Source organism: Pan troglodytes, chromosome 9 (assembly GCF_028858775.2).
Source record: "Pan troglodytes isolate AG18354 chromosome 9, NHGRI_mPanTro3-v2.0_pri, whole genome shotgun sequence".
NCBI lineage: Eukaryota > Metazoa > Chordata > Mammalia > Primates > Hominidae > Pan > Pan troglodytes.
In genome coordinates this window covers 103,966,426-103,991,501 of record NC_072407.2, presented here as the reverse complement: position 1 = coordinate 103,991,501, position 25,076 = coordinate 103,966,426, and the positions used below count along the sequence as shown (strand labels likewise).

The window sequence follows — 25,076 nt, the reverse complement described above, 5'->3', positions numbered from 1 at the left end:
ATGGAATACCATTGGGCAATAAGAATGAACTAATACATGGATGAATCTCAACATGAAAAATTAACTCTGATGATAGAAATTATAACAGTGGTTGCTATGAAGGGCAGAGATTGACTGCAAGAGGTTTCAGGGTATATTCTGGGGAATGATAATGATAGACTATGGAGTGTGAAGCTCAGTTTGAACAGAAGTGAGAACATGAGGGATGGGATTAACAGAAAAAGGGTAACAAGATAAATGGATTGGAGGACCTGGTGGGGTCTTAGAACTGTTGAATTCAGGGTACTAGAGGAAGAGGCATGGAAAAATAGGAGATATAGATCAGAGATTGAGATGACTGAAATTGAGATTTTGGAGGTGAAGTAGTAACTGGAAATAGTTGAGGTGATGTGCCATTGAATGCGTGAAGTTCAAGAAAATGACAGACCATTAGGTTGGATGAATGGTCTATGCAGACACTAAAATCACAAAGAATGATCGCTGGAATAATAGTAGGGAGACAAAAAGAGCCAAGTTGCTAAAACTTTCAAGGAATGACACAGAGGATCTATAGATGACTGCAGTAAGGAAAAGTAGGGATAAGCAGTATATTTTGATGGCATGTGCTTGAAGACAGCTGGAGTATTTTAGAGAAAAGGGAGAGCAATAGCCAGAAATGAAAACAAAGAGCGAAGATGATACCTTGTCCTTTGTATCTATGAGTATCTTCACACTTTCCATGATATCACCTTCCACCTCCCTCTCACATCCTTTATCATAGAGAAAAACAGAAGCTGTAAGCAGAGACCTTATCACATATCGAAAAAATTACTTCATCCATGTTTTCCTCAAGTTGGGGTTCTAGGAACAATTTCTAATATAATCACATATCTTCAATTGCTTTAAGTCTTAATTGTTTTGGTGGGGGGGGGGTCTCGGGGGTGAAAGTTTTCCATGTTTACTTTCTTCCCAAAAGCACTGTGCATGTGAGCATTTACATGATTGGCGTTTATATTTCGGATAGAGGGATACTATCAGGGTGCTAGGGACTGATATGGAAAGAAAGTTTGGGAGAAGGCTGCTGGCAAAGTAAAGTTTGTCATTACATATAAGGTGACCTGTGAAAATAATAATCATTCATTACAAGTGCTTAGTATGGTCAGGCACTGTAAGTGCTAAGTATTTTTTATGTATTACCTTGTTTTATCCCACAGCAGTTATCTGAGGTAAGCATTTTACAGACAAAAATCCTGAATCTTAAAAAGGTTCAGTAACTTGTGCAAGGCCACATAACTATTAAGTGGAAGAATTGGGAGTCTAAACTAGGCAGCCTGATTCTACCTGGTTTTAAACGAGTATACACTATGTAACAACCTTTCTGTAATTTTTTTCTTCAAAGCACTTCCATCTCCAACTTCCACACATAACACGAATTTGTTTTCCCATGGAACCCTAAGCTTAACCTTACCATAGGATTTATCTCACTAAATTGTAATTACTTACTTTTCTGCATTGCTTGTCAGACTGTAAGTATCATAAGTTCAGTGTCTGTGTCAGCACATAGCATAGGGCTTGGAACACAGCAGCATGCAATAGCATTGTTGAATGGAAGAATTAATTGCATTTTAACTGTCTGTCTTTCCCATCATACTCTTCAAGTTCACTGAGTGCAGAGCCTGAAATTTTAATTTCTGGAAGTCCTGTTCCTAACACAATGCTTTGTACCTGGTAGATGCTTAATAAATAATTGTTTAATAAATGTTTGACCATATGTCAACTTCAAATATAATCAGAGCACTTTTAAAAACAGTTATCTATTATTTTTATTTAATAATGTATCTGTTTGGTATATAACAGTAAGTAAAACAGATACGGTTCAGGCAGGTATTTATTATTTAGTGAGGCAAGCTAACAAAACCAAGTAAACAAAGAATTACTAATTATCATAAGTGCTAGGAAGTAAAGAAACTCTAGTTTGAGATAGGGAGCCAGGGAAACCCACTTTAAATAAGGTAAACAGGGAATATTTCTCTGGAGATGTTTAAACTAAAAAACTCCAAATACACAGGGGCAAATCATTTTAAAAATGGGGAAAAAAAGTGCTCTAGGCAGAAACAGTGTGCAAAGGTCCTGAATTGAGAGAGAAAAAAACTTAGCATGTTTGAGAAATTGAGAAAATAACCGCCACCTCAGCAATATTTGGCAATGATGAATGATAGATTTCCAAAGCTAAGAGGTGGTATTTTTCTTGTAATTATCCAAAAGTCATTTTGACAGCAAATTATCATCACCATCATTTCATATTGTTCCACAGTGGCCAGGTTTTCTGGGCTAAAATGTATACAGAAAGTAATAATAATTTCATACAGTATTTTCTGGGACTGTAGAAAATAAAGCCTGTGTTAGGTTGAGCCACATTAAATCAGGGATGGAGTGTGACCAATAAGCAGACATTTCTACTCCTGAACTCAATGATAGGCCAATAATAAAAAGTTTTAATAAGCAATTAAAGTGATGATTACTTCTTTCATTACTCAGTGACTATTTACAGAGTTCCTTTTATATTATTCTGTGCCAGGCACTGGTAAATGCTGTGAGAATAGAAGGAAATGGCAATAAAAATGAGAAAGCTTCTCTACCATTGTAGAATTCAGAGTTGAGAAAGTACATTTTTGCTTCCTATTTACCCTGGAATTAGTCTTTTTCGCAGAAGAAACACAGTCTGCCTTAGCAACTTTCGAAGGGTCTGTTTAACATATGCAGCTCTGCCTCATGAAACATGTAGAGCACCTTGGCTCAATGTGAGCCATCTCATCAAATGACAGCTATATGCCAAACTATTTGTTCTCGTTTCCCAGGAGTCTACAGCTATGGGTATCATTTTCCTCTGTTGGAAATGCTCTTGAGATGTCAGCAAATAAACATCATGGCAACCGTTTAACAATAGAACCTAGGAAGTAGTATTTAGAGTATCTGAGGTCACAGGAGACAAACGTAGAACTGAAGAACTTGCCTTTTGTGATACATTTCTTTTTTCTGGATGGAATGACATTTCAGATCTAGGTAGCTACAACTCTCTAGAGATATGATAATATTAAACTGTAAAGCTAAATATATTTTGAGACAATTAGAAATTAAAAAATTAAAAATAAGGATAAATTGTTCTTCTTGAAAGTTAAAAAATGCAGTTGGATAAATGGTTTTTAGAAATGAAAAATACCATTTTTAACAAATAATAATGCCAACAATATGCCTATAATAGAACTAAACCCAATAATATACTGTGAGTTTTCATTGCCTGTCAAAGAAACATGTGTCCCAGATTATAATCCTGTGCTTTCCGAGACATAAAATTATTTGAAATCCTAAAAGAATGTATGAAAACCATATTTTCCAACAGATTGTCTTTCACTTGACTGGAAAAGAAGACAAATGAAATGTTGAAAATTACCCTCAATACACTATCACAGGGCAAAACACCTAAACAATAAAGATTCATAGAATTAGTAATATACATCATACAAAGGAAAAATATAAAAGTATCTCATTTCTCTAAAGGTTGAGGTGTCAGTGTAAAGAAACATATCAATTAACTAAAGCTCAAAAATTTAGTAACAAGCTCTCTTAGGTCCTCATTCACTATCCTTAGATTTCAGTTCTAACAAAATCCCTCGATTTAGTAGGTTAAAATGTATTAGAAATATTAAAAAAAATGTGAAGGAGCTGCTAGAAGGAGAAATACTAACATCAAAAAGACACAAATTCTGCTTCTGGGAAAATGGAGGTAGACATACTTTTTCTATTTCTCCCGCTAAGTACAACTAAAACTCCTGTGCATGATATATACAGTTTGCCCTCCATATCTGTGAGTTCCATACCTACAGATTCAACCAACCCTGGATTGAAAATATTTGGGAAAAAACAATAAAAATAACAATGAGAGGTGAAGCCAGCTGGGCCTCTGGGTTGGGTGGGGACTTGGAGAACTTTTCTGTCTAGCTAGAGGACTGTAATGCACCAATCAGCATTCTGTAAAATGGACCAATCAGCACTCTGTAAAATGGGCCAATCAGCACTCTGTAAAATGGACTAATCAGCAGGACATGGGCAGGGCCAAATAAGGGGATAAAAGCTGGCCACCAGAGCCAGCAGGGGCAACCCGTTGGGGTCCTGTTCCATGGTGTGGAAGTTTTGTTCTTTCACTCTTCATAATAAATCTTGCTGCTGGTCACTCTTTGGGTCCGCACCACCTTTAAGAGCTGTAACACTCACCGCGAGGGTCTGCGGCTTCACTCCTGAAGTCAGCGAGACCACGAACCCACCAGAAGGGACACAACAATACAATAAAAATAATACAAATAAAAATATAGTATAACAACTATTTACATAGCATTTACACTGTATTAGTTATTATAAGTAATCTAGAGAAGATTAAGAGCATATGAGAGGATGTGTGTAGATTATATGCAAATAGTCCACTATTTTATATAAGAGACTTGAGTATCTGTGGATTTTGGTATCCCTGGGGGTCTTGGAACCAATCACCAGAAGATACAAGGGGCAACTACGCCCTCCCCAACACACACCCATAAGAAGAGTCTGAGAAGTGAAGAAGAGGAGGTCAGCAGGCTAGGGACCCTGGCGCCTGAGAAAGGACATGGTGCTTAAGTTCTCTGGGTTTTCTTTTTGTTTCGTATATCCCAGACTTGGAGCAGAAAAAAAACTTGAAGCCTGGAAGCATCAAGCTTAGACAAAAAAAAAAAAAAAGTCCTAACTAAAGCTTGCTCTCTCTAGCCTCAGGATAAGGAAAAGATCAGCTTAGCTAGACAGAAAACTTAGGCAAAAATCCTGTCACTCCATCCAAACACCACAGAAAATTGTGGTTCCACTCCCATCCAGCCAGAAAAGACTGAATGGAGAGCTTAGATTTCTATCCTTGCCTCCCTTGTAACAATGTGCCCTCAACCCTCCTGTAGGGATGGTGTCAGAGAAGCTGAGTAGAACGCCTGGCTTTCATCTCCACCTGGTGGTAAAGTGGTCTTCTCCTCATCCTGGTATTAGTAGAGACTATGTCGTGAGTCTGGATTTTCACCTACCCGGCAGGACGAAGTGCCCTACGCTCTCCATAGTTGGTGGTATCTGAGGAAGCCTGCAGAGAGATATGACTTTCACTACCATCCAGCAGTAATAAGGCCACCTCCACTGTGGTATCAATGGAGACCACGTGAGAAGCTGGAACTCCTCCTCCTGCTCCGCAGTAATAAAGAACTGTCCTACTTATCTAGTGTCCACAGAGGCTGAGTGATGAACCTTGGCTTCTACCTCCAACTGTCTGTAATGAGGCTGCATCCTTTCTTCCCCTGCTAGAGCAGTGTCAGGGAGAATCAGCTAAAGTTTAAGGTTTAAATAAGTCACAGAATCTCATAATAGAGTATGAAAATGTTTGGGTTTCAATAGAAAATCACTTGTCATTCTGAGAACCAGGAAAGTCTCAAACTTAGCGAAAAAAGACAATCAACATATGCCACCATCAAGATGACAGGAATGTTAGAATTATTTGACAAACATTTTAAAGCAGCCATGATAAAAATGCTTCAATGAGCATGTCTGTAGATGAAAAAACAGTCTCAGAAAATAAATAGAAAACATAAAGAATCAATATAAAGAAGAATCAAATGAAAAATTTAGAATTAAAAAATGCAACAACTGAAATAAAAAACTCAGTAGATTTATTAGGAGATCCAACATAGTGAAGATGTCAGTTTTCCCCATCCCACATTGATATACAGGTATAATGCAATTCCTATGAAACTCCCAGCAATAATTTTTGCAGGTTTAGATAATATTATTCTAAATTTCATATTCAAAGGCAAAGATTAGAACACCTAAAACAATTCTGAAAAAGAATAAAGTGGGAAGAATTAGCCTACATGATTTGAAGACTTATTATACAGCTACAGTAATCAAAATTGTGGGGTATTGGTGGAGGAAGAGACACAAAAAGAACAGAATAAAGAACCCCAAAATAGATGCATACAAATATGCTCAACTGATTTTTGACAGGGTGCAAAAACAATTCATGGAGGAAAGGTAGCCTATTCAACAAATAATGCTGGACCAACTGGACATCTGGAGACAAAACACACCCCCCAAAAAACTATCAAACAAAACCTCCAAACTTTGGTACACATCTGATACTTTATACAAAGATTAACTAAAACTGGATCACAGACTTAACTGTAAAACATAAAACTATAATATTTTGAGGATAAAACACAGGAGAAAATCTTCAGAACCTAGGGCTATGCAAAGAGTTCCTAGACTTGACATCAAAAGCAGAGTCCATAAAAAGAAAAACCAATAAGCTGAATTTCATCAAAATTCAAAACTTCTGCTCCGGAAGAGACTCTATGAAGAAGATGGAAAAATAATCTCCAAGGTAGGAGAAAATGTTTACAAACAACATATCTGACAAAGGACTAGTATCTAGAATATATGTAGAGCTCTCAAAACTCAATAATAAAAGAGCAAACAGTCCAATTAAAAATGAATAAAAATGTAAAGAGAATTTCACTAAAAGAGAACAGATGGTAAATAAAATATGAAAAGATAATCTGCATCACTAGCAATTAGGGAAATACAAGTTAAAACCACAATGAGATATTACTGCATACCTATCAGAATGATTAAAATAAAAAATAATGACAATACCAAATGCTAGTGAGGATGAGGAAAAGCTGGATCATGCTTATACTCTGAAAAACGGCTGGCAGTTTTTAAACACACTAAATGGGCAACTACCATATGACCTAACCAGAGTACTCATGGTCACTTATCCCAGAGAAATAAAGGCTTATGTTTATACAAAAACCTGTATGTGAATGTTTTTATCAACTTCATTTATAATAGACTGAGATATCATGTCCTTCAATGGGTGAATGGTCAAACTCTGGTGCATCCATATCATGAAATAATAATAATAATAAATATTCAGCAATAAGAATGAAAAAGCTACTGATACACACTACAACTTGAATGAATCCCAAAGAATTGTACTGAGAAAAGTCAATCCCCAAAGGTTATATATGGTATGATCCCCTTTATACAACACTCTGGAAATGAAAAAACTGTAGAAATGGAGAACATCATATTAGTGATTTCCAGGGGGTGGGACTGGGAGAGAAGTAGGTGTGGCTATAAAAGGACAACACTTGAGGGATCTTTGTGGTGATGGAACTGTTCTGTTTCTTGACTGTAAACATATTATTATGCTAGTTGTGATATTGTACTATATAGTTTTGCAAGATGTTATCATTGGGGGAAACTGGGTAAAAGGTATATGGAATCTCTGTTTTATTTTTTACAATTGCCTGTGAATCTACAATTACCTCAAAATAAAGAGTTTAATTTGGTTTAATTTAATTTATTATTATTATTTTTAAATGGAGACTCGCTCTGTCACCCAGGCTGGAGTGCTGTGGCATGATCTCGGCTCACCACAACCTTTGCCTCCCAGGTTCAGGAGATTCTCTTGCCTCAGCCTCCTGAATAGCTGGGATTACAGGCATGCGCCACAATGCCCAGCTAATTTTTGTATTTTTAGTAGAGACGGGGTTTCACCAGGTTGGCCAGGCTGGTGTTGAACTCCTGACCTCAAGTAACGCACCCACCTTGGCCTCCCAAAGTGCTGGGATTAAAGGCGTGAGCCACTGCGCCCAGCCAACAGTTTAATTTTAAAAAGAGAAATTACAAGAAGATAGATAATCCTCAATGCAAGAACTCACCAAGCTTAACTGTTACAGGCTACTTATTATAGCCTAAATAAAGCTTAATAGCTCAAAGGCAGTACAATAATATAATGGAGAATATTTAATGCTCATAATAATGATTGTAGGGCATGAAGAAAAGATCAAACCACTTTTGTCATAAACTATATGAAAGATTATAGAAATATGCATTGTATTTTAGAAAAATTTATGTTAAAATGTGAAAATAAAGTTTTCATAATCTACAAGAATTCCATTTCTGGCAATGCTGTTCATGCTTCATCTATAATTAATCCTTGACTCCTACTGATCCTATCTACTCCATCCAGCTCCACCTCCATAGCCATCTTCTTGCCTAGAACATTATAACAGCTTTCTACTTTACTCTTTGCCTCCAGCCTGTTTTCAATTCATCCTCTGCCCCTTTGCTATAATGAGCTAAAATATAAATCTGATCATGACACTCCTCTGATTTTATTCCTTCAACAGCATCTTTGATTTCTTTAGATTGGCATAAAAGTTATTTCATAACGTGTACTATCAACACTGTAACTTCCTCTCCTGATACTCTTCCACATATTCCCATGCATCAGCCACATACAACTTTTGTCGTGTATTTCATAACATTAGGCTTTTTCACATATTGTTCTCTCTAAATAAAACATCTCCCTTCCTCTTCATCTTCCCTGGCTAACTCTTGGTTAACTAATACGAGAGACTTTGTTCTTCCAGGAATTCTTTCTTTTCCTTTAAGTCTATGGCATGTGCTTCCATAGAATCTCGTAAGTGATGCTACTGTAGTACTTACTGCATAGCATTGCCATCTTTTATTACTTCACTATCAGTAATCTGAGGACAGAAATCATGTTTTTTATTGTTTTATCTTTCGGAATATGAAACCTTGGGGTTTCCTAGTAAATATTAGTTGAGTGAATAAATGATTATCTTATGTAACAACATTTTAAATAGTCAAAGATAACTTCCAAATATCCAAATTTTCTTTAATATAGTATGGATGGCTGGGCACAGTGGCTCATGCCCGTAATCCCAGCAGTTTGGGAGGCCGAGATGGGCAGATCACTTGAGTCCAGGAGTTCGAGACCAGCCTGGCCAACGTGGCGAAACCCCGTCTTTACTAAAAATACAAAAATTAGCCGGGCATGGTGACGGGCGCCTGTAATCCCAGCTACTTGGGAGGCTGAAGCAGGGAGAATTGCTTGAACCCAGGAGGTGGAGATAGTGGTGAGCCGAGGTCACGCCACTGCACTCCAGCATGGGCGACAGAGCGAGAATTCATCTCAAAAAACAAAAAACCAAAAAAAAAAAAATATATATATATATATATATATATATGTAGTATGGATGTATTGCCCATGAATATTTAGACCTATTGATATTGATAGTTTTAAATTTATATCTAAAATTATTTGAATCTGTTTATTTTTTGGCTTATAGCATACATATATATCTATGGAGGTTCAATAAATATGACTTATTGTTTAACGTATAATTCCTTCTTAATTACTCTAGGAGTACTTTTTTAATGCTTTTATGAGAAACTCCAAACTCCATCATTCTCACAAACAGATAATGTAGCTACCTCACACTTCATGTCCACCAAGTATTTCACTGATCCTCTAAGTATTTTTTTCTGCCTCTAGGATATTTAAGGAATCTTTTTTATTGTAGATTTTAGTGACCCTTCCAAAGTACTTGTCCCTCATCTGTCATTTGGTATTCTTTCCTCTTCTTCAGTGCACAATTTTCCCCATTTTGTGGTGTTTTTCTCTTATTCCGCCAGTTAACTACATAGAATTTTGTCTCTTCATCTGAGCTTTTATGTGCCTATATTATAGTGTTTTATCACGATCTGAATGTTCCCGTTGAGCTCTTCTTAAAATTTATTTCAATTTCTTTGCCTTACGAAGTTGCATTAATCACATTATTGCCCGCCCCTTCCTCCCTCCCTCCCTCTCTCTCTTTTTTTTTTGGTCTCGCTCTGTTGCCCAGGCTGGAGTGCAGTGGTGCGATCTTGGCTCACTGCACCCTCTGCCTCCTGAGCTCAAGCAATTCTCTGCCTCAGCCTCCTGAGTAGCTGGGATTATAGGCACCCGCCACAACACCTGGCTAGTTTTTGTATTTTTAGTAGAGACGAGGTTTCACCATCTTGGCCAAGCTGGTCTTGAACTCCTGACCTCGTGATCCACCCACCTCGGCCTCCCAAAGTGCTAGGATTACAGGTGTGAGTCACCACGCCCGGCCAGATAATTGACATTTTCTAAAGTTTACTGGTAGAATAGATTAACAAAATAAATTCTTTTCCTGACATAATGTTGAATCATTTGTGCTCACTGAATTCTCCATGTTGAGTGAATAAATGCCCATTCACGTATTTACCAAAACATAGTTCTGGTTGGTGGACTGAAAAAGCAGGAAATAAGCCAGTTTATTTCCTTTGTGTGTGTGTATCTCAAAATTCCTTGGTCTACAAAGAAGCATATTAGAAAGTAACTTGAGGATGTACTCCAGCAAACTAATGGAATACAAAGAACAAACAAACAAAGGGATGCTATGAGAGGCAAAAAATTATGGCTCCAACTCCTAAGAGCAATAAAAGAAAGTTCTGGGATGCCAGTTGTGCAATAGGCCTAAAAGATAACCAGCATCTACTGGAGCCGGAAACAAAGGGGACTTGGAGGGAAACAAAGGGGACTCCATTGTATAGATACTGACTGAGAGAATGGAAAACTTGAGGATGTGATAAAAGCATACAATGCAAGAAAAATATTGGCTAATAGAAATGCAATAAATAATAAGAAAATAAAAATGTGTGTGATTTAAAGCAACTAATGAAAATAAAGAGAACTTGATGCTAGGAACATTTTCCTTTGACTTCTGCTGGACACGTAACACTGACAATGTCAATGTATAACTGACAAATGGCAGGAGACTGTCTCTACCTGAAGAAAATACTATTAAAAAAAAAACCCAAAACCACCTATAATCCCAGCACTTTGGGAGGCTGAGATGGGAGGATCACTTGAGGTCAGGAGTTCAAGACCAGCCTGGCCAACATGGCGAAACCTTGTCTCTATGAAAAACACAAAAAAATTAGCCGGGCACGGGGGTGCGTGCCTGTAATCCCAGCTATTCGGGGGGTTGAGGCAGGAGAATCGTTTGAATCTGGGAGGCGGAGGTTGCAGTGAGCTGAGATTGTGCCCCTGTACTCCAGCCTGAGTGACAGAGTGAGACTCCATCTCAAAAAAACAAAACAAAACAAAAAACCACACACACACACACCCCCCCCCAAACAACAACAAAACAAAAAATTCCTCTGTGACCACAATGTAAGTGGACAGCATAAACTTAAATGATGTAAAGTATAAATTGATAAGACAATGGCATGGTTAAGAAGACCATAATCATAGACAGCTTCTGAAATTTGGATGTGCACAAATAATTCAGCCCCCTTATAAAAGGTGAAATACAGAGACAAATGATTAGTGTTTTAAAAGAAATGTTTATGTATCTTTACACTGCACTTTAGGGTAACGGAAAATAAAACACAATAATATTGTATTGGAAAATGTCCTGCCTCTTAGAATTTTAAACCAAGATTTTTTTTCTGTTATTTTCTACATGAGAATTCTTACATTTGATGAGAGAATACAAACAGAAAATTTATTAATAAAATTCCACAAAGGCTTGCTATTAAAGTTGATTATTGTAAAATAAACAACTGACAAACATTAATAATAAGAAATAAGAAGTCCTATGTGTCAGACACTGATATTTTTACATGTATTCTCAAATATTCCACTTTATTTCTACCCTTTCTGCTCTACACCAAAATCCCTTGAAATAGATGTAATTAATTCCAATCATAAATGAGAAAACTGAGGCTTAAAGACATTAAACAGACTTCCTTTAATTCATAGAGCTAGTATTTCCTAGATCTCTGACTCCAAAGTCCATTACTCTTTCAACATATGATTATTCATCTTTACTGAACACCTGTCACACGCCGTTTATAGATGCCAGGAGCCCAAAGGTAGGAGAAAAGCAGAAACCCATGCATACAAAATAAAATTCTAAATTTCAGTAAATAATTTCAACTACATCAGACAATAAAAAAGTTAATCTGAAGAGAAACATAATGCCAGGCAAAAATTATAGGTAAACAATTTTTTATTCCCCAAATGGGATTTGTTAACATATGCCCAGTGATGTAGTTAATAAAGTCTAGGGATTTTCTGCTATTCATATGTTGTAGAAATATGGACAAGGTAGCAAAAACAACAATTAAAAAATGGCATAACTGCTCTGTCTCAAAAAAAGCCTAATATTTAAAAAACATCCTGAAAAATGTTAAGCAGTGATTGAACAATTTGTACTTTTACTTTACTATAGTTTCTAGTTTACCCTAGAAAGCTCCTTTTTCTAGCATTCACTTATAAAACATTTCTACCACTTCTACTGTTATTCATATTGCTACCATTATTCATATTTTTCCAATTTTTATACCATTATTCATATTTTTTCCATTTTTTCAGATTGAATGAATGAAAAGTGGCAGATATAGAAAAATTATATAGAAGTGAATAACAAATTAAACTCAAACTGTATACCAAAAGACTAAATATTAATTGGTAATTTTAAAATTATCATGAAATCATGAAATGATACAAAGAAGATAATACATTTCACAGTCATTTTAAGAAGTGTATATGACAATGCAATAAGCTGTTCTATGACAAAAAAAGACTGCTACTGTCAGAGACCTAGATAATACACCACCACCCTTGTGCTTTGGGAAGGAAAACAATAATAAAATTTACAAAGCCACACAAATCTTGATCAATGTTTCACAGATAACACTGCCATGACTTAGTTTCATAAAGTGCTACAAAGTAGAGAAACTATTACTTTATATTGACTTTGAATTTCTATACTTCTGAATAAAGTGCAATTACTTACTTTTTTCTCCGATTTGACTCCACAAAATATTTACGCGCTCGATTTCGACATATTTTTTGTTGCTGCAGTAATATCTGGCGCTCTTCTTCTAAATTTTTCTCCAGATGGATTTTCATATCTCTAATGATAGCATTAAGTTAAGAACAATGGTCTACATCTTTAGTGGATTACTGTCAGTGCTATATGATAAATATAACTACAGCCTCATGCAAATGATGTAATGATAGTTTTTGTGGAATAATTAGTATGTGCCCACAATAGTATATGACTGGCAAACATTTTATGTAAAAAAAATTCGGGGCTGGGTGCGGTGGCTCACACCTGTAATCCATCACTTTAGGAGGCTGAGGCAGAAAGATCACGAGGTCAGTAGGTCAAGACCCGGCTGGCCAACGTGGCAAAACCCCGTCTCTACTAAAAATACAAAAATTAGCTGGACGTGGTGGTGCATGCCTGTATTCCCAGCTACTTGGGAGGCTGAGGCAGGAGAATCGCTTGAACTCGGGAGGCGGAGGTTGCAGTGAGCCAAGATTGTGCCATTGCACTCCAGTCTGGGTGACAAGAGCAAGACTCCATCTCAAAAAAAAAAAAAAAAAAATTCTGACTTGGTATTAGAACGTAAGATATAGCTCACTTTTCCTGGAGAAAAAAATCTACTTTTAGAAATCATGAGCTCAGGCTGGGCGCGGTGGCTCACGCCTGTAATCTCAACACTTTGGGAGGCTGAGGCGGGTGGATCACCTGAGGTCAGGAGTTTGAGACCAGCCTGGCCAACACGGTGAAACCCCGTCTCTACTGAAAACACAAAAATTAGGCGGGCGTGGTGGCAGGTACCTGTAATCTCAACTACTCAGGAGGCTGAGGCAGGAGAATCTCTTGAACCTGGGAAGCAGAGGTTGCAGTGAGCCAAGATTGCGCCACTGCATTCCAGCCTGGGCAACAAGAGCGAAACTCCATCTCAAAAAAAAAAAAAAAAAAAAAGAAATCATGAACTCAGATAAGAAGACTGTATATCTTCATTCATTACACAGTTTTTGTTTTTGTTTTTGTTTTGAGACAGAGTCTCACTCTGTTGCCCAGGCTGGAGTGCAGTGGCATGATCTTAGCTCACTGCAACCTCTGCCTCCTGGGTTCAAGTGATTCTTCTGCCTCAGCCTCCCAAGTAGCTGGGACTACAGGCACGTGCCACCACACCTAGTCAATTTTTGTATTGTCAGTAGAGACGGGGTTTCACCATGTTGGTCAGCCTGGTCTCGAACTCCTAACCTCAGGTGATCCACCTGCCTCGGCCTCCCATAGTGGTGTGATTACAGGTGTGAGCCACCGCGCTTGGCCTCATTACACAGATATTTGAGTACTTACTAACAAGTTGCCCTCATAGTCATGAATATAAGAAAATGAAATAAGAAGATTGTATTTTACTAATAGAAAGTAGATGGAGTAAATGTTTCACCAGATCCCTTAATCTATAGTAGGAAAGTACATTTTCAAATATTAAACAATCAAATCGCAATATAACTAGAATGGTTAGGAATACAGTTTAGTTATTTACTTAGTGACTTACTTAGTGGTTGTAAAAAACCACTAGGAAAACTATGTATAGTCATCTGTGTATCCAGAAGCTTGTCAGAGAAAAAGAGGAATATTTTGGTTATCCTAATCATCTATTCACTTGAAATTTATTTTATAAAATTAAACTCTCCTTAAATAAGTTGTAGCAATATGAGTAATTTCTCCAATTTATTTAGTTGTGTTTTAATTGACATTATTAGGTATCTTTATCAAATTTGTCAGAGTAATTTTCTGTTTTTCATGAGTCTTCTGTTTTTAATGATTTTGAATTAAAAGAAGTTCATTTGGCTGGGCGCAGTGGCTCACACCTGTAATCCCAACAATTTGGGAGGCCAAGGTGGGCAGACTGCTTGAGCACAGGAGTTTGAGATGAGCCTGGGCAATATGGTGAAACCCCGGCTCTACAAAAAATGCAAAAATCAGCCAGGTGTGGTGGTGTATGCCTGTAGCCCCAGCTACTTGGGAGGCTGATGTGGGAAGATCGCTTGAGCTTGGAGGGGGTTGAGTCTGCAGTGAGCTAAAAACATGCCACTATACTCCAGCCTGGGCAACACAGCGAGACTGTGTCTCAAAAAAAAAAAAGTTCATTGAATTACCGTGTAATCACATTTAGTACCTCATCATTAGATGTAGAAATATATGAGATTATACTGAAGTTATAGATTGTAGGGCATATCTACTTGTCTTTTTTAGAACAAACAGCTTGTTTAAAAACTTTTTACGCTAAGATGGAGGTTCAAAATTCTCTTTAAAGGCTGCATTTAATCAAGATTGTAAAAATCTCATAAATTGATTATTAATGGTAAAACAGAATACTAGAAATACACTCAATAATAAACTATGTGGTACATAATTTGTTAATTCAACATGTTAATTTCAGGATCCTATAGTGCTTCAGCATCAATATTATAAAGAAACTCTATTATCACATATTTCAGAATAACAGGTTTATTTGAACATTTTGTTGTTTAGACCTTTGCGGATGGGGGCTTATTTGTTTTCTTTTGTGTTGCTATTTAACCATCTTTATACCATAGGCCATAATTCATTTTACCTTCATTTTAAATAAAATTTTACACTACTTCAAGACAAAGACCCAAACACACTCACAAACATATTTTTACTTAAAGATTTCTTTTAAAGGATTTATAAAAATCAAACCAAAAGGGAAGAAAATTTGGTTCTTTGCTAGCACAGAAAAACTGTTTTTCTCTGATAGAATATTTTAACAAGAGCCAGACTTCAACGAGATGGCTAGGTATTAAAAGTGACAACTCAGCAGTAAAGAAAAGTGCAACTTCCTTTCAGGGTGCACAGGGCCAACATGAGGTTGAGGGGAGGAAGATGCTTTGGCTTCAGTGAGAAGCAAGGAGGAGGCAGTTCTGTTCTCTGTTTGACATGTTTGAAGTCTCATCACGACAGCATAAAGAAAATCACAAATGTAATGTTTGTAATGTTCTGACAACTATGTAGTCTTCAATTTAACCAAATGATTTTCTACTTTCTTTATATATAAAATAGTATAGTATGTTTCCTGCTGAATTATTATTAATATAAAGAATCCTGCTGCTTTTGTATCATTTCAAATATGGTATTCAAGTTTAAAAAAATTAGATGGCTGGTTAAATTTTGTTTTTTTATACAAGCTGTATGGTAAAGGTAGGAGTTCCATTAAAAAACACTGCTAAATACCTGTCCAAAAGAAGGGAATTTTTATATACTTAACATTAAAAAAACAAAACCAAGAATAATATGGATTGTAACATGTGATTTTAAAGCATAGCTTATTCTACCCCACTCTATCCTCACTTCTCCTCTCCCAACTTAGTCTTTTATCCAGTTAGGTTGTTTAAAATGTTGCCATCACAAATAACTATGTATTATATAACCCATTTTTCCCCAAATCTATTAAAGCTATGTTGATTCGATTTTTCCTCTACTGTACCTTCTTCCTCTCCCTTAACTCAGGTACTCTAAATCCCTTGCTTGGACTACTACAGTGCTCCTCTAATTCATCTTACTCTAAAACTCTATTTGAACCTACACAAAGTCAGCTAAATGCAAATCTGATTGTGTTTCTCTTTGTTGTTCTCCAAAAGCTCCCTATCACCTTCATGAAAAATTCCAAAGTTCTTGGACCTATATATAAACCATTCTATAATATAGTTTGTTTTTTCAACTTTATTTCTTAACATTTCCCTGTATGAATCCTATGCCCAGACACACTAAGATAATTATAAACAGAACAACCCATGATGTATCATACCATTATCTCTTGGCACATGCTTGGCTAACTCTACTCATCTTTTCAGGGCCATCTCAAGCAGTTCGTTCCCTTGAAGCCTTTTCGAACCTCCACTAGATGACTTGATGACACCTTCATGAGTACATGATAAGTGTCTTCTCTACATTTCTGTAACTCTCACGCCTGGCATGGTTCTTAGAATATAGTAATGATTTAATAAAAACCTCCTGAATTATTCCCTTGGAGAAAATTCCCTGGGGTAGATATGAGGACAAAAGGCATATGCATTTTTATATCTTTTAGTGCATTATAGAAAACTTGGCTCCTAAGGGGGTTATACAAAAGTATATGCCATTAGAAATGTATTATGTACCTAAGTTTCAAAATCTCATGAGCATGGGGCAGTACCTTTTAGAAACACAAGGTACAAAACTATGTTTTATTATGTATGTATTAGCAAAATACAATTTATTTATTTATTTATAGACAGGGTCTCACTCTGTTGCCTAGGCTGGAGTGCAGTGGCATAATCTCGGCTCACTGCAACCTCCACCTCCCAGTCTCAAGCAATCTTCCTGCCTCAGCCTCTTAAGTAGATGATACTACAAGCATGCACCACAACACACGGCTAATTTTTGTATTTTTTGTAGAGATATGGTTTCACCATGTTGCCCAGTCTGGTTTCGAACTCCTGGACTCAAGCAATCTGCCTACCTCGGCCTCCCAAAGTGCTAGGATTACAGATGTGAGCCACTGGGCCCAGCTGAATGGGTTCACTTCACTTTCTATAGTAAAAGTAAGATCCCATCAGTGAGCCTGGGGGGAAAAAAAGACAGGTGGGTGGGAGTGTGTGAGTTTGTGCTGTTTGTTGGAACAGACCTGTCAGGGCATCCAAGTCTTATCAAGTGGTAAGACAGTCTATCGAGTGTGATGGAAGGTGACAGAGACCTGGCAGAGGCATTCATAGGAAAAAGAAAGAACCCTGTTCCTGTTTAGGTGAAGCTGGAAACCATCAATCTTTAGTGGTACAATCTGTATTGTTTTGTGATTTTTCTTTGACAGCATTTTTATTATTCGCATGAAGGAGTAAAGGAGCAGGACTATAGTAGTTATTGAGCGGCTGAGGCAGAATGATTGGGGTACAAATAGCCAAAGATGTTGGTGAGAGAAAGTTCAAATAGTTAAGAATAGGGTATAAACTGGAGAGGTAAGGAGAGGCAAGGTGGGTGCTAGGATAAAATGGGAGGGTTGAAGGCTAGAGATATTTATGAGGAAAAAAAGGCAGGTGTAAGGGGACATGAGAGACCTTCCTTTTTTTTTTTGTAAAAAAAATTCTATTTCTATTTGAACTCTCAAAAGAGAAAAAGAGATTGAAATGATAGAACTTTAGCTAATTTTAATTAAATAAACTTTATAAGGTTTTGTTGTTTTATAACCTTTAGAGTCAGAAAATTCTGACTCCAGTGAGAAAATGTCTTCAACAGAAAGCCAGATGGCCTCTGAGTATCATGTTCATATTTGAAATTGAAATGTAAATGTTACCACGTACTTGCTTATTTTAAGACTATGGTCCTTTCATTTGCTTTCTTTCCTTTTTTTCATTTAGTCATGTAAATTTGAGCACCTACTCTGTGCTAGGTATCCAATGGGAAACATTATAGACACAAAGAACATTCCAATTAAACTTATATAAAAGGTACTTTAGTGTTTTTCCAACTAGCAAACATAATGTTCTTGATTTAGTGTTATAATCTTTATTATGTTCAAAAATAATTCCTCTGTTCCAATTTAAATATATATGATCTAAACATATATATACACACATATACAAACTAGCAAAAATATATATAAACCAGCACACACACACACACACACACACACACGTTGTTGGATTTTATCAAAGTCTATTGGTCATCTATTAAAATGTTCGTTTATAACTTGCCTAATTTTAACTATATATTTAGCCTTTAAGGATCTTTTTTAGTGTTGTATTTCTTTACAGGAAATGTCATTCTAATTCTGGAATAGAGTCTATTTGGTTGTGTTCATTCAAAGTATTGCTGGATTCTATTTATGAACATTTTCTTTGGCATTTGTATCAAAAATTTATACCACATAAAATTTAAAAAATGAGGCCTACAACCATTTTATTAATGAAAATAACAGAAAATACACTCTCCATGAGCCATTTACAATACTTCCCTATTTTCTGATTTAGAGATAAATCAGGGTCGTGTAATAGCAGTTGTGTCCAAGAAAATATAATGTCAAGAGGCCAGAATTAAATCCATACAGAAAATGATTGTGTTCATTTCAGAGTAACCTTTAAGAGGGCAATTTTGGGGAGCAGCAAGGGCAAAAGCCAAACTGAATGGGGTTAATAATGAATAGATGAGAGGAACTAGAAGCAGCTATTGCAAGCTACCATTTTGAGAACTTGCCCAAAGAAAGAAAAGACTGAAGGGATGGAAGATTGGAGAAAGCATGATCGGAGAAGAGATATTTTACTTTTAGTGAAGCTCTATACACATTTGTCTTCCTCACTAGATTTGTATCCCTAGAACCTAGAACAGAGTCAGCCAAAGAGCAGGCACTCAATACAAATTGTTGACTTGCTGCTAAAATTGTAACAGAGTACAAAGAACATCCTAGAAATTGGAGACAAAGGGGATAAGAAAACAGAGTTAACTTGCAAAGAGAAGACACTCATCTCTGACAAGACTGAAGATGATTACACAACACCATCATTGCCAACCAAGTCCTTTGGGAATACAAAGGTTAAATCCTAATCATCACAACAGTCTCTAAAGGAATAAAAGTGATTTACAGATTTTGATAACAAAATACTTCTCCTCTTTCCATTTTCTACAATGCAACCAACAGCAACATCAAAGGTAGGCTTAACCAACTCTTCGAGAAAAGTCAGAGATAATCCAGATTGTAAAGCGTCCAGGTCCCCTGTTTCTCATTTCCTCTCTTCTGTCGCTCTGACAACAGACTGGGCAGAGATGGAAAACAAAACAACTTACCAAACTGTGTAGCCTTTAGCAGCTCTGGTAAATGCATTTAGGGCTGTGTTAGGATAACTGTTAAAACGGACTCTTTAGGATAGCAAAACATTTTACTTATTTGTGTAATTTCTCTCTCCAAGTAGTACGATAAATCAGGAAGTAGTTAATATGTAAGTAAAGAACATAATGGCATAAAAATATCCCCACAGAATACGCAGTTGATGTGTTTTAAAATTCACAAAAATTTTACAAAGTTGAAGAATGGGAGTAGGATAACAGGGTGATGGGGGGAAGCAGCCACAGAATTAGATAAAATGGTATAATTTCAGGTCTAAGGTGAGACACGACAGTTGCTAAAGGAAATATCTGCACTAAGATGACTTGCTAGTTTTGATCACCCTGCGTCAAAGGTAATGGGAATCTAATTGGAAAAAGATGGGCCCCGTTTTCAGCATCGCTACCCTGGCAGCCACAGGCTGGGAAGGATACAGGTAAGCGCCAGGTCGGTGATGCCCGCCGCTCTCCCGAGGGCCGAGGGGGGCTCTGTCGAGGTTGTCCGATGATTCAGTGCCCAGTTCCCCGACCGCGCTCCGGGTTCCGGGCCTCCCCGCCAGCATCCTTCACTTCAGCGCCGCCTCTCTGCTCGCCCCCAGCACCTCCCTCATGGCAGCTCTGGCTTCCTCCTCCTCCTGCTCGGCCCCTCCCTACACTCCGTCTCTCAGGCCCCGCGTCACGGGCGCGGAAGGGTTGGCCTCGACAGCCCTAGCTCCCGCGCAGCGGCACTGGTGCCTGTAGTGGCGATGGCAGCTGAGGCAGCGGCGACCTCGCCGGGCAATAGCAGATGGGGCGGCAGCAACCCTGCAGCCGCCATCTTGACAACAACCAACGCCGCGTCCTTGACAACGGAAACCGGGGAGGAGCTACAGGTCGGGGCGGGACGATGTGCCCGAAGCAGGCAATCGCAGGCTCCGGCGGCCGCTCCAGCTTCGAGCGGCGGGTGGCAAACCAGGCATCCCTAGGGACCCGGGTTGTTGCGCGAGGGGTGAGCTGAGTGGTGTTTTAGAGCCTGATGCAGTTCTGCCTCCCTTTTTATGAGAGTGTTTTTGTGGCAGTACCGACAGTGACGAAAGACAGATGTAAAATCCTCAGATACAGGCAATTGCCACCGGGAGGAGTCTGCAGTGATTGTCTGGGGGACAGTTTGGAGTTGAATTTGTTAAACTACTGAATCCTGTTGTGAGATTTTGAGTTGTGAGTCTTTCTGTGGCATCACCATCCCCAAACACCGTCTCTTTAAAATGTCTTTGTGAAGTGGAAATTTTCCTTCCCTACATTCTCTCATCCACTCGGTAGTGCTTCTGGCATTCCCTCTGCAGTCGTCTTCCTTGCCTTTGCCCTACTTATAAGGTCTACATTTCAAAGCCTCCTAATGGTTCTTGCATTGCTGCCAGATTCTGGAAATGGACCATCACAGCAAAACTAGCAATCTTTTGGGAAGATATGCTAAAAGAGATCATCGCATTGAAATGGTTTTGGGAAGTATGGAAAATTAAATGGATTTTTGAGCCACTAGTTTATTGGCTATGCAAGTGACAGTTTTGAAAAAGGCTGAATCTTATTGTTGGAGCCTAATGTAAATGCATATATAAATTCTGACTGTATTTCAGTCAGTGTTTTCTTGGAAAAATTCCCAGATTGGAAGCAGAAAGCACAGACCAAATAAAGATTATTCACCCACCATTCAAATGTCTCTGCCTTTGTGAATTAATTTGTTCATTTTAAGATTTCAAATAATAAACTTTTCCAGTTGAAACTGTTTAAAACAATCTTTGCAAACTTGGTTGCAATGACTCAAATTGGAATGTACACTGGCGACAGATTTTAAAGTGCCACAACAAATCCAGTTTCGATTTAAGACACAAAACACATGAACTCTCCTTCAGGAGCATACCAACAGGATAAAATATACAATTCTGACACGAAAAGCTAAATGTATACAACTGGACACTTGGCTATCTTGCCAAGTTTTTAATTGGCCTAGCCACAGGCAATGGCCTTGATTCTATTCCCACTGCTGTCATCACAAGTTTTTCTCCCCATGGGTGATCTGAGCAAAGTAGGGCAGTGCAAAGTACAGATGAATATGAGAATATTAGGGTTGCTATTTGGAATATTTAGGCATGGTTAGCTTTCCAAAAGTCCAGCTTTTGCTATATTATTAGTTCGCGATCTCGTAAGTCCTAGGCATCTCACTGCTTTGTGGCTTGGTATATTAGCACTAAGAAGCATAATTTGGTTTCTCAATTGGCTATAAATCCTTTCTTACGTTAACTTTAAAGAACACGTAATTTATGAATCTAGAAAGGAGAGGAAAGGGTTACAGCCTGAAAGGAGGGCCATCCCACAAGCTGGGAGTGTGCCTCCAACTGAAGCCTAAAGAGGCAGGTACTTTGAAGGAGGGATGTTGAGGTAGGAGATTTATGCTGAAAAGTTGGCTAAACATACATAATTTATAGGATATAGGAGGAGCTATGAATATTTATGAAGGTAGTTCTGATGCATGTATATTGAACAAACAGTAACATATGACCCGTGTTCATTTTGGGCTGGAGACTTAACATTTAATTGCATTACAATTAGGCCCTATTACGTCTAAATTCTTTTAGGACACAAAGGCACTCAAGTGAGCAGTCCTCTTAAACTGGCCAGAACCACCTCATGGTTGGTGGTGTTCTCATCAGGAGAAAGTTATTGAAATCAGTCTGTTGTCCAATCAAAGCTGTAGTTATGGCTTATGGAACAGAGGGTCAGTTAGTCAGTGTCTGGTGGTGAGCTACGATTGTTTTACTATTGCTTATCTCAAGGCCAGTGTTTGTTTAGCTGCTAGAGAAAAACAGAAAACTTGTGGAAGTTAAACATAGTTTATTCTTTAAGTGTAGGAGTGCATGACTTAACCCTTGCCTGGCATGGCCTTAGGTCCTATTTGTAATTTGATATCTTACTGCCACCAAGTGTCTGTTCTGTCAGTCTAATGATCTCTACTTTAACGTTAATCCTGGCAATTGTGTCCAAACTACAACAGGAAGAGGATATAATGAGGCATAGCTGACCTTCCATCCCATTATGGCTGGGAACTCAGTTTTAAGGCTTTCCCAGGGTCCCCTTGGCCAAGAGGGGGGTCTATTCAGTCAGTGGGGGCTTAGGATTTTATTTCAGTTTAGACTTATATAATTATTCTTCATTCAAATATTGTTTTACGGTAACAACCAAGAAGAAAAGAAATTTCAAACAATGTTGCCAGTTTTTTTAATCATAGGTTTTTTTGACCTTTAAATTCTTTCTTTATTTCTTCAAAATATTAAGTGGGTTTTCCACATTCTATTTAAGTTGTAGAATCCTAGATTCTTATAGAAAGGCAGGGCCCAAGGGGCTCTGAACATCATGATGCTTGATTTTGTCATGATGTTTTTGTCAGTGTTATTTATGGAAAAAGGCTTTAGGATTAGATATTTGGATAATAAAACATTTGAGGATTTTGTAAACTTCATCTCTTGACAGGAAAGGCAGTTGTCATTCAAGCAGTAAAGAAGAATGTTACCCTAAAATCCCTATTTTTTATCAGAAGGGGCATCTGAATTAAATACGATGTTATATTCTTTCACACTTTAAAACCATAAAACAATTCCTTCTTTTGCTGAGGAAATATATATTGAGCACCTACTATGTGCCAAGCACTTTCTAGGTGCTAGGGATACAGTGAATAAAACTTCAAAGTCCTTATGTTCGTGAAGCTTATATTTATTTTTCTTCCCCACTAGAACATATTAGGGTAGTGAAAAGTGCTACATGGAAAGTGGGATAGTGAAGGGGGATAGAGACCAATGTCAGTTCTATCTGTGAGAGGGTGCTCAGGAAAGGCCCCAAAGGAAGGGAAATTAGGACAGAGGTCTGAATGAAGGAAAGAGGTTGCCATTCAAATATCTGGATGAAGAATAAGGGCACAGGGGTCTGTGAGTACAGAAGACTGTGAGGACAGAATCATACTGTTGTGCTCAAAGAACAGCACAAGACCACTGTTGCTGGACTAGAGTGAGGTAGGGTGTATTAGGCAGTTCTCGCACTGCTATAAAGAAACACCTGAGAGTCGGTAATTTATAAGGAAAAGAGGTTTTATTGGCTTATGGTTCTGCAGGCTGTACAGAAAGCATGGCAGCATGTGCTTCTGGGGAGGCTTTAGGGAGCTTTTTACTCATGGTAGAAGGAAAAGTGGGAGCAGGCATCTTACATGGCAGGAGCAGGACTGAAAGAGAGAGGGGAGGTGCCACACACTTTTAAAATGACCGGATCTCATGAGAACTCACTCACTATTGTGAGAACAGCATCAGTGGGGAAATCTGGCCCCATGATCCAATCACCTTCCATCAGGCCCTACCTCCAACATTGGGGATTACAGTTTGACGTAAGATTTGGGTGGGGAGGCCTGGCATGGTGGCTCACGCCTGTAATCCCAGCACTTTGGGAGGCCAAGACAGGTGGATCACCTGAAGTCAGGAGTTTGAGACCAGCCTGGCCAACATGGTGAAACCCCATCTCTACTAAAAACACAAAAATTAACTGGGCGTGGTGGCAAGCGCCTGTAATCCCTGCTACTTGGGAGGCGGAGGAAGGAGAATCGATTGAAACTGGGAGGCAGAGGTTGCAGTGAGCCGAGATTGTGCAATTGCATTCCAGCCTGGGTGACAGAGCAAGGCTCCGTCTCAAAAAAAAATAAAAAAATAAAAAAAATAAATAAAAAGATTTGGGTAGGGATGCAGGTCCAAACCATATAATAAGGGAAGTGTGCTAACATATGAGATTGTAGAGGTACATGGCCCAGATTTAGTGGCGACTTGTATTGTATGCAAGGACTTAATGTAAAATCCAACTTTCAATGGAGGGAAATCCATTGGAGAGTTTTGATTAGAAGAGTGACACAATTTTATTGAACCTTTAAAGAGACCCTCTAGTTGTCATGGGGAAAACTAGGTTATAGGAGATAAGACCAGAAACAATGAGGACAGTGATAAGGTTACCAGAGATGGCAGACTTGGACTAGGATGGTAGCAGTGGAGGTGGCGAGAAATGTTTACAGTTTGAACCTTGAGCCAGTAAGATGTGTTGGTGGATGGTTGCAGTAAGCGAGAGAAGAAAAGTCAAATGTGACTCAGATTTTTGGGTCACACAATTGGATAAAGTGTGTTGCCATTACTAAGACGGGAAAGAATAGGTAGGGGTGGAATAAGGAATACGAGTTAGGCTTCAAACATGTTAAATGTGAGATGTCTATGAGACATGCAATTTCATTAATGTGGTCTCATAAATGGTTGATGTTTTATTTACAAAGGAAACTAATAATAACCACTTTATGGTTATAAAGCATATTCACATAACTTATCTAATTTGAATATATATATATATAATATATATATATATATTTTTTTTTTTTTTTGAGACGGAGTTTTGCTCTTGTTGTCCAGGCTGGAGTGC

General features: G+C 38.0%; 1 protein-coding gene across 5 annotated transcripts in view; it reads right to left on the bottom strand.

Annotated features, from left to right (window-relative positions):
* Nucleotides 1-20,461, bottom strand: part of CEP126 (centrosomal protein 126) — an 83,551-nt gene extending 63,090 nt beyond the window's left edge. For 4 of the 5 annotated variants that reach the window (XR_010147655.1, XM_016921854.4, XM_016921855.4 and 1 more), the window contains exons 1-2: nucleotides 20,040-20,461; nucleotides 12,723-12,842 (exon numbers count right to left, since the gene is read on the bottom strand). Coding sequence is in view for 3 of the 5 variants with exons in the window: in XM_016921854.4 (XP_016777343.3) it covers nucleotides 12,723-12,842; nucleotides 20,040-20,167 (248 nt within the window). In the remaining 2 variants the exon portion in view is untranslated. Of the gene's footprint in view, nucleotides 1-12,722; nucleotides 12,843-19,568; nucleotides 19,593-20,039 lie in introns of all 5 variants that reach the window. The other variant, XM_054662650.2, reaches the window with a different exon arrangement.
* Between the last annotated feature and the right edge of the window lie 4,615 nt (nucleotides 20,462-25,076).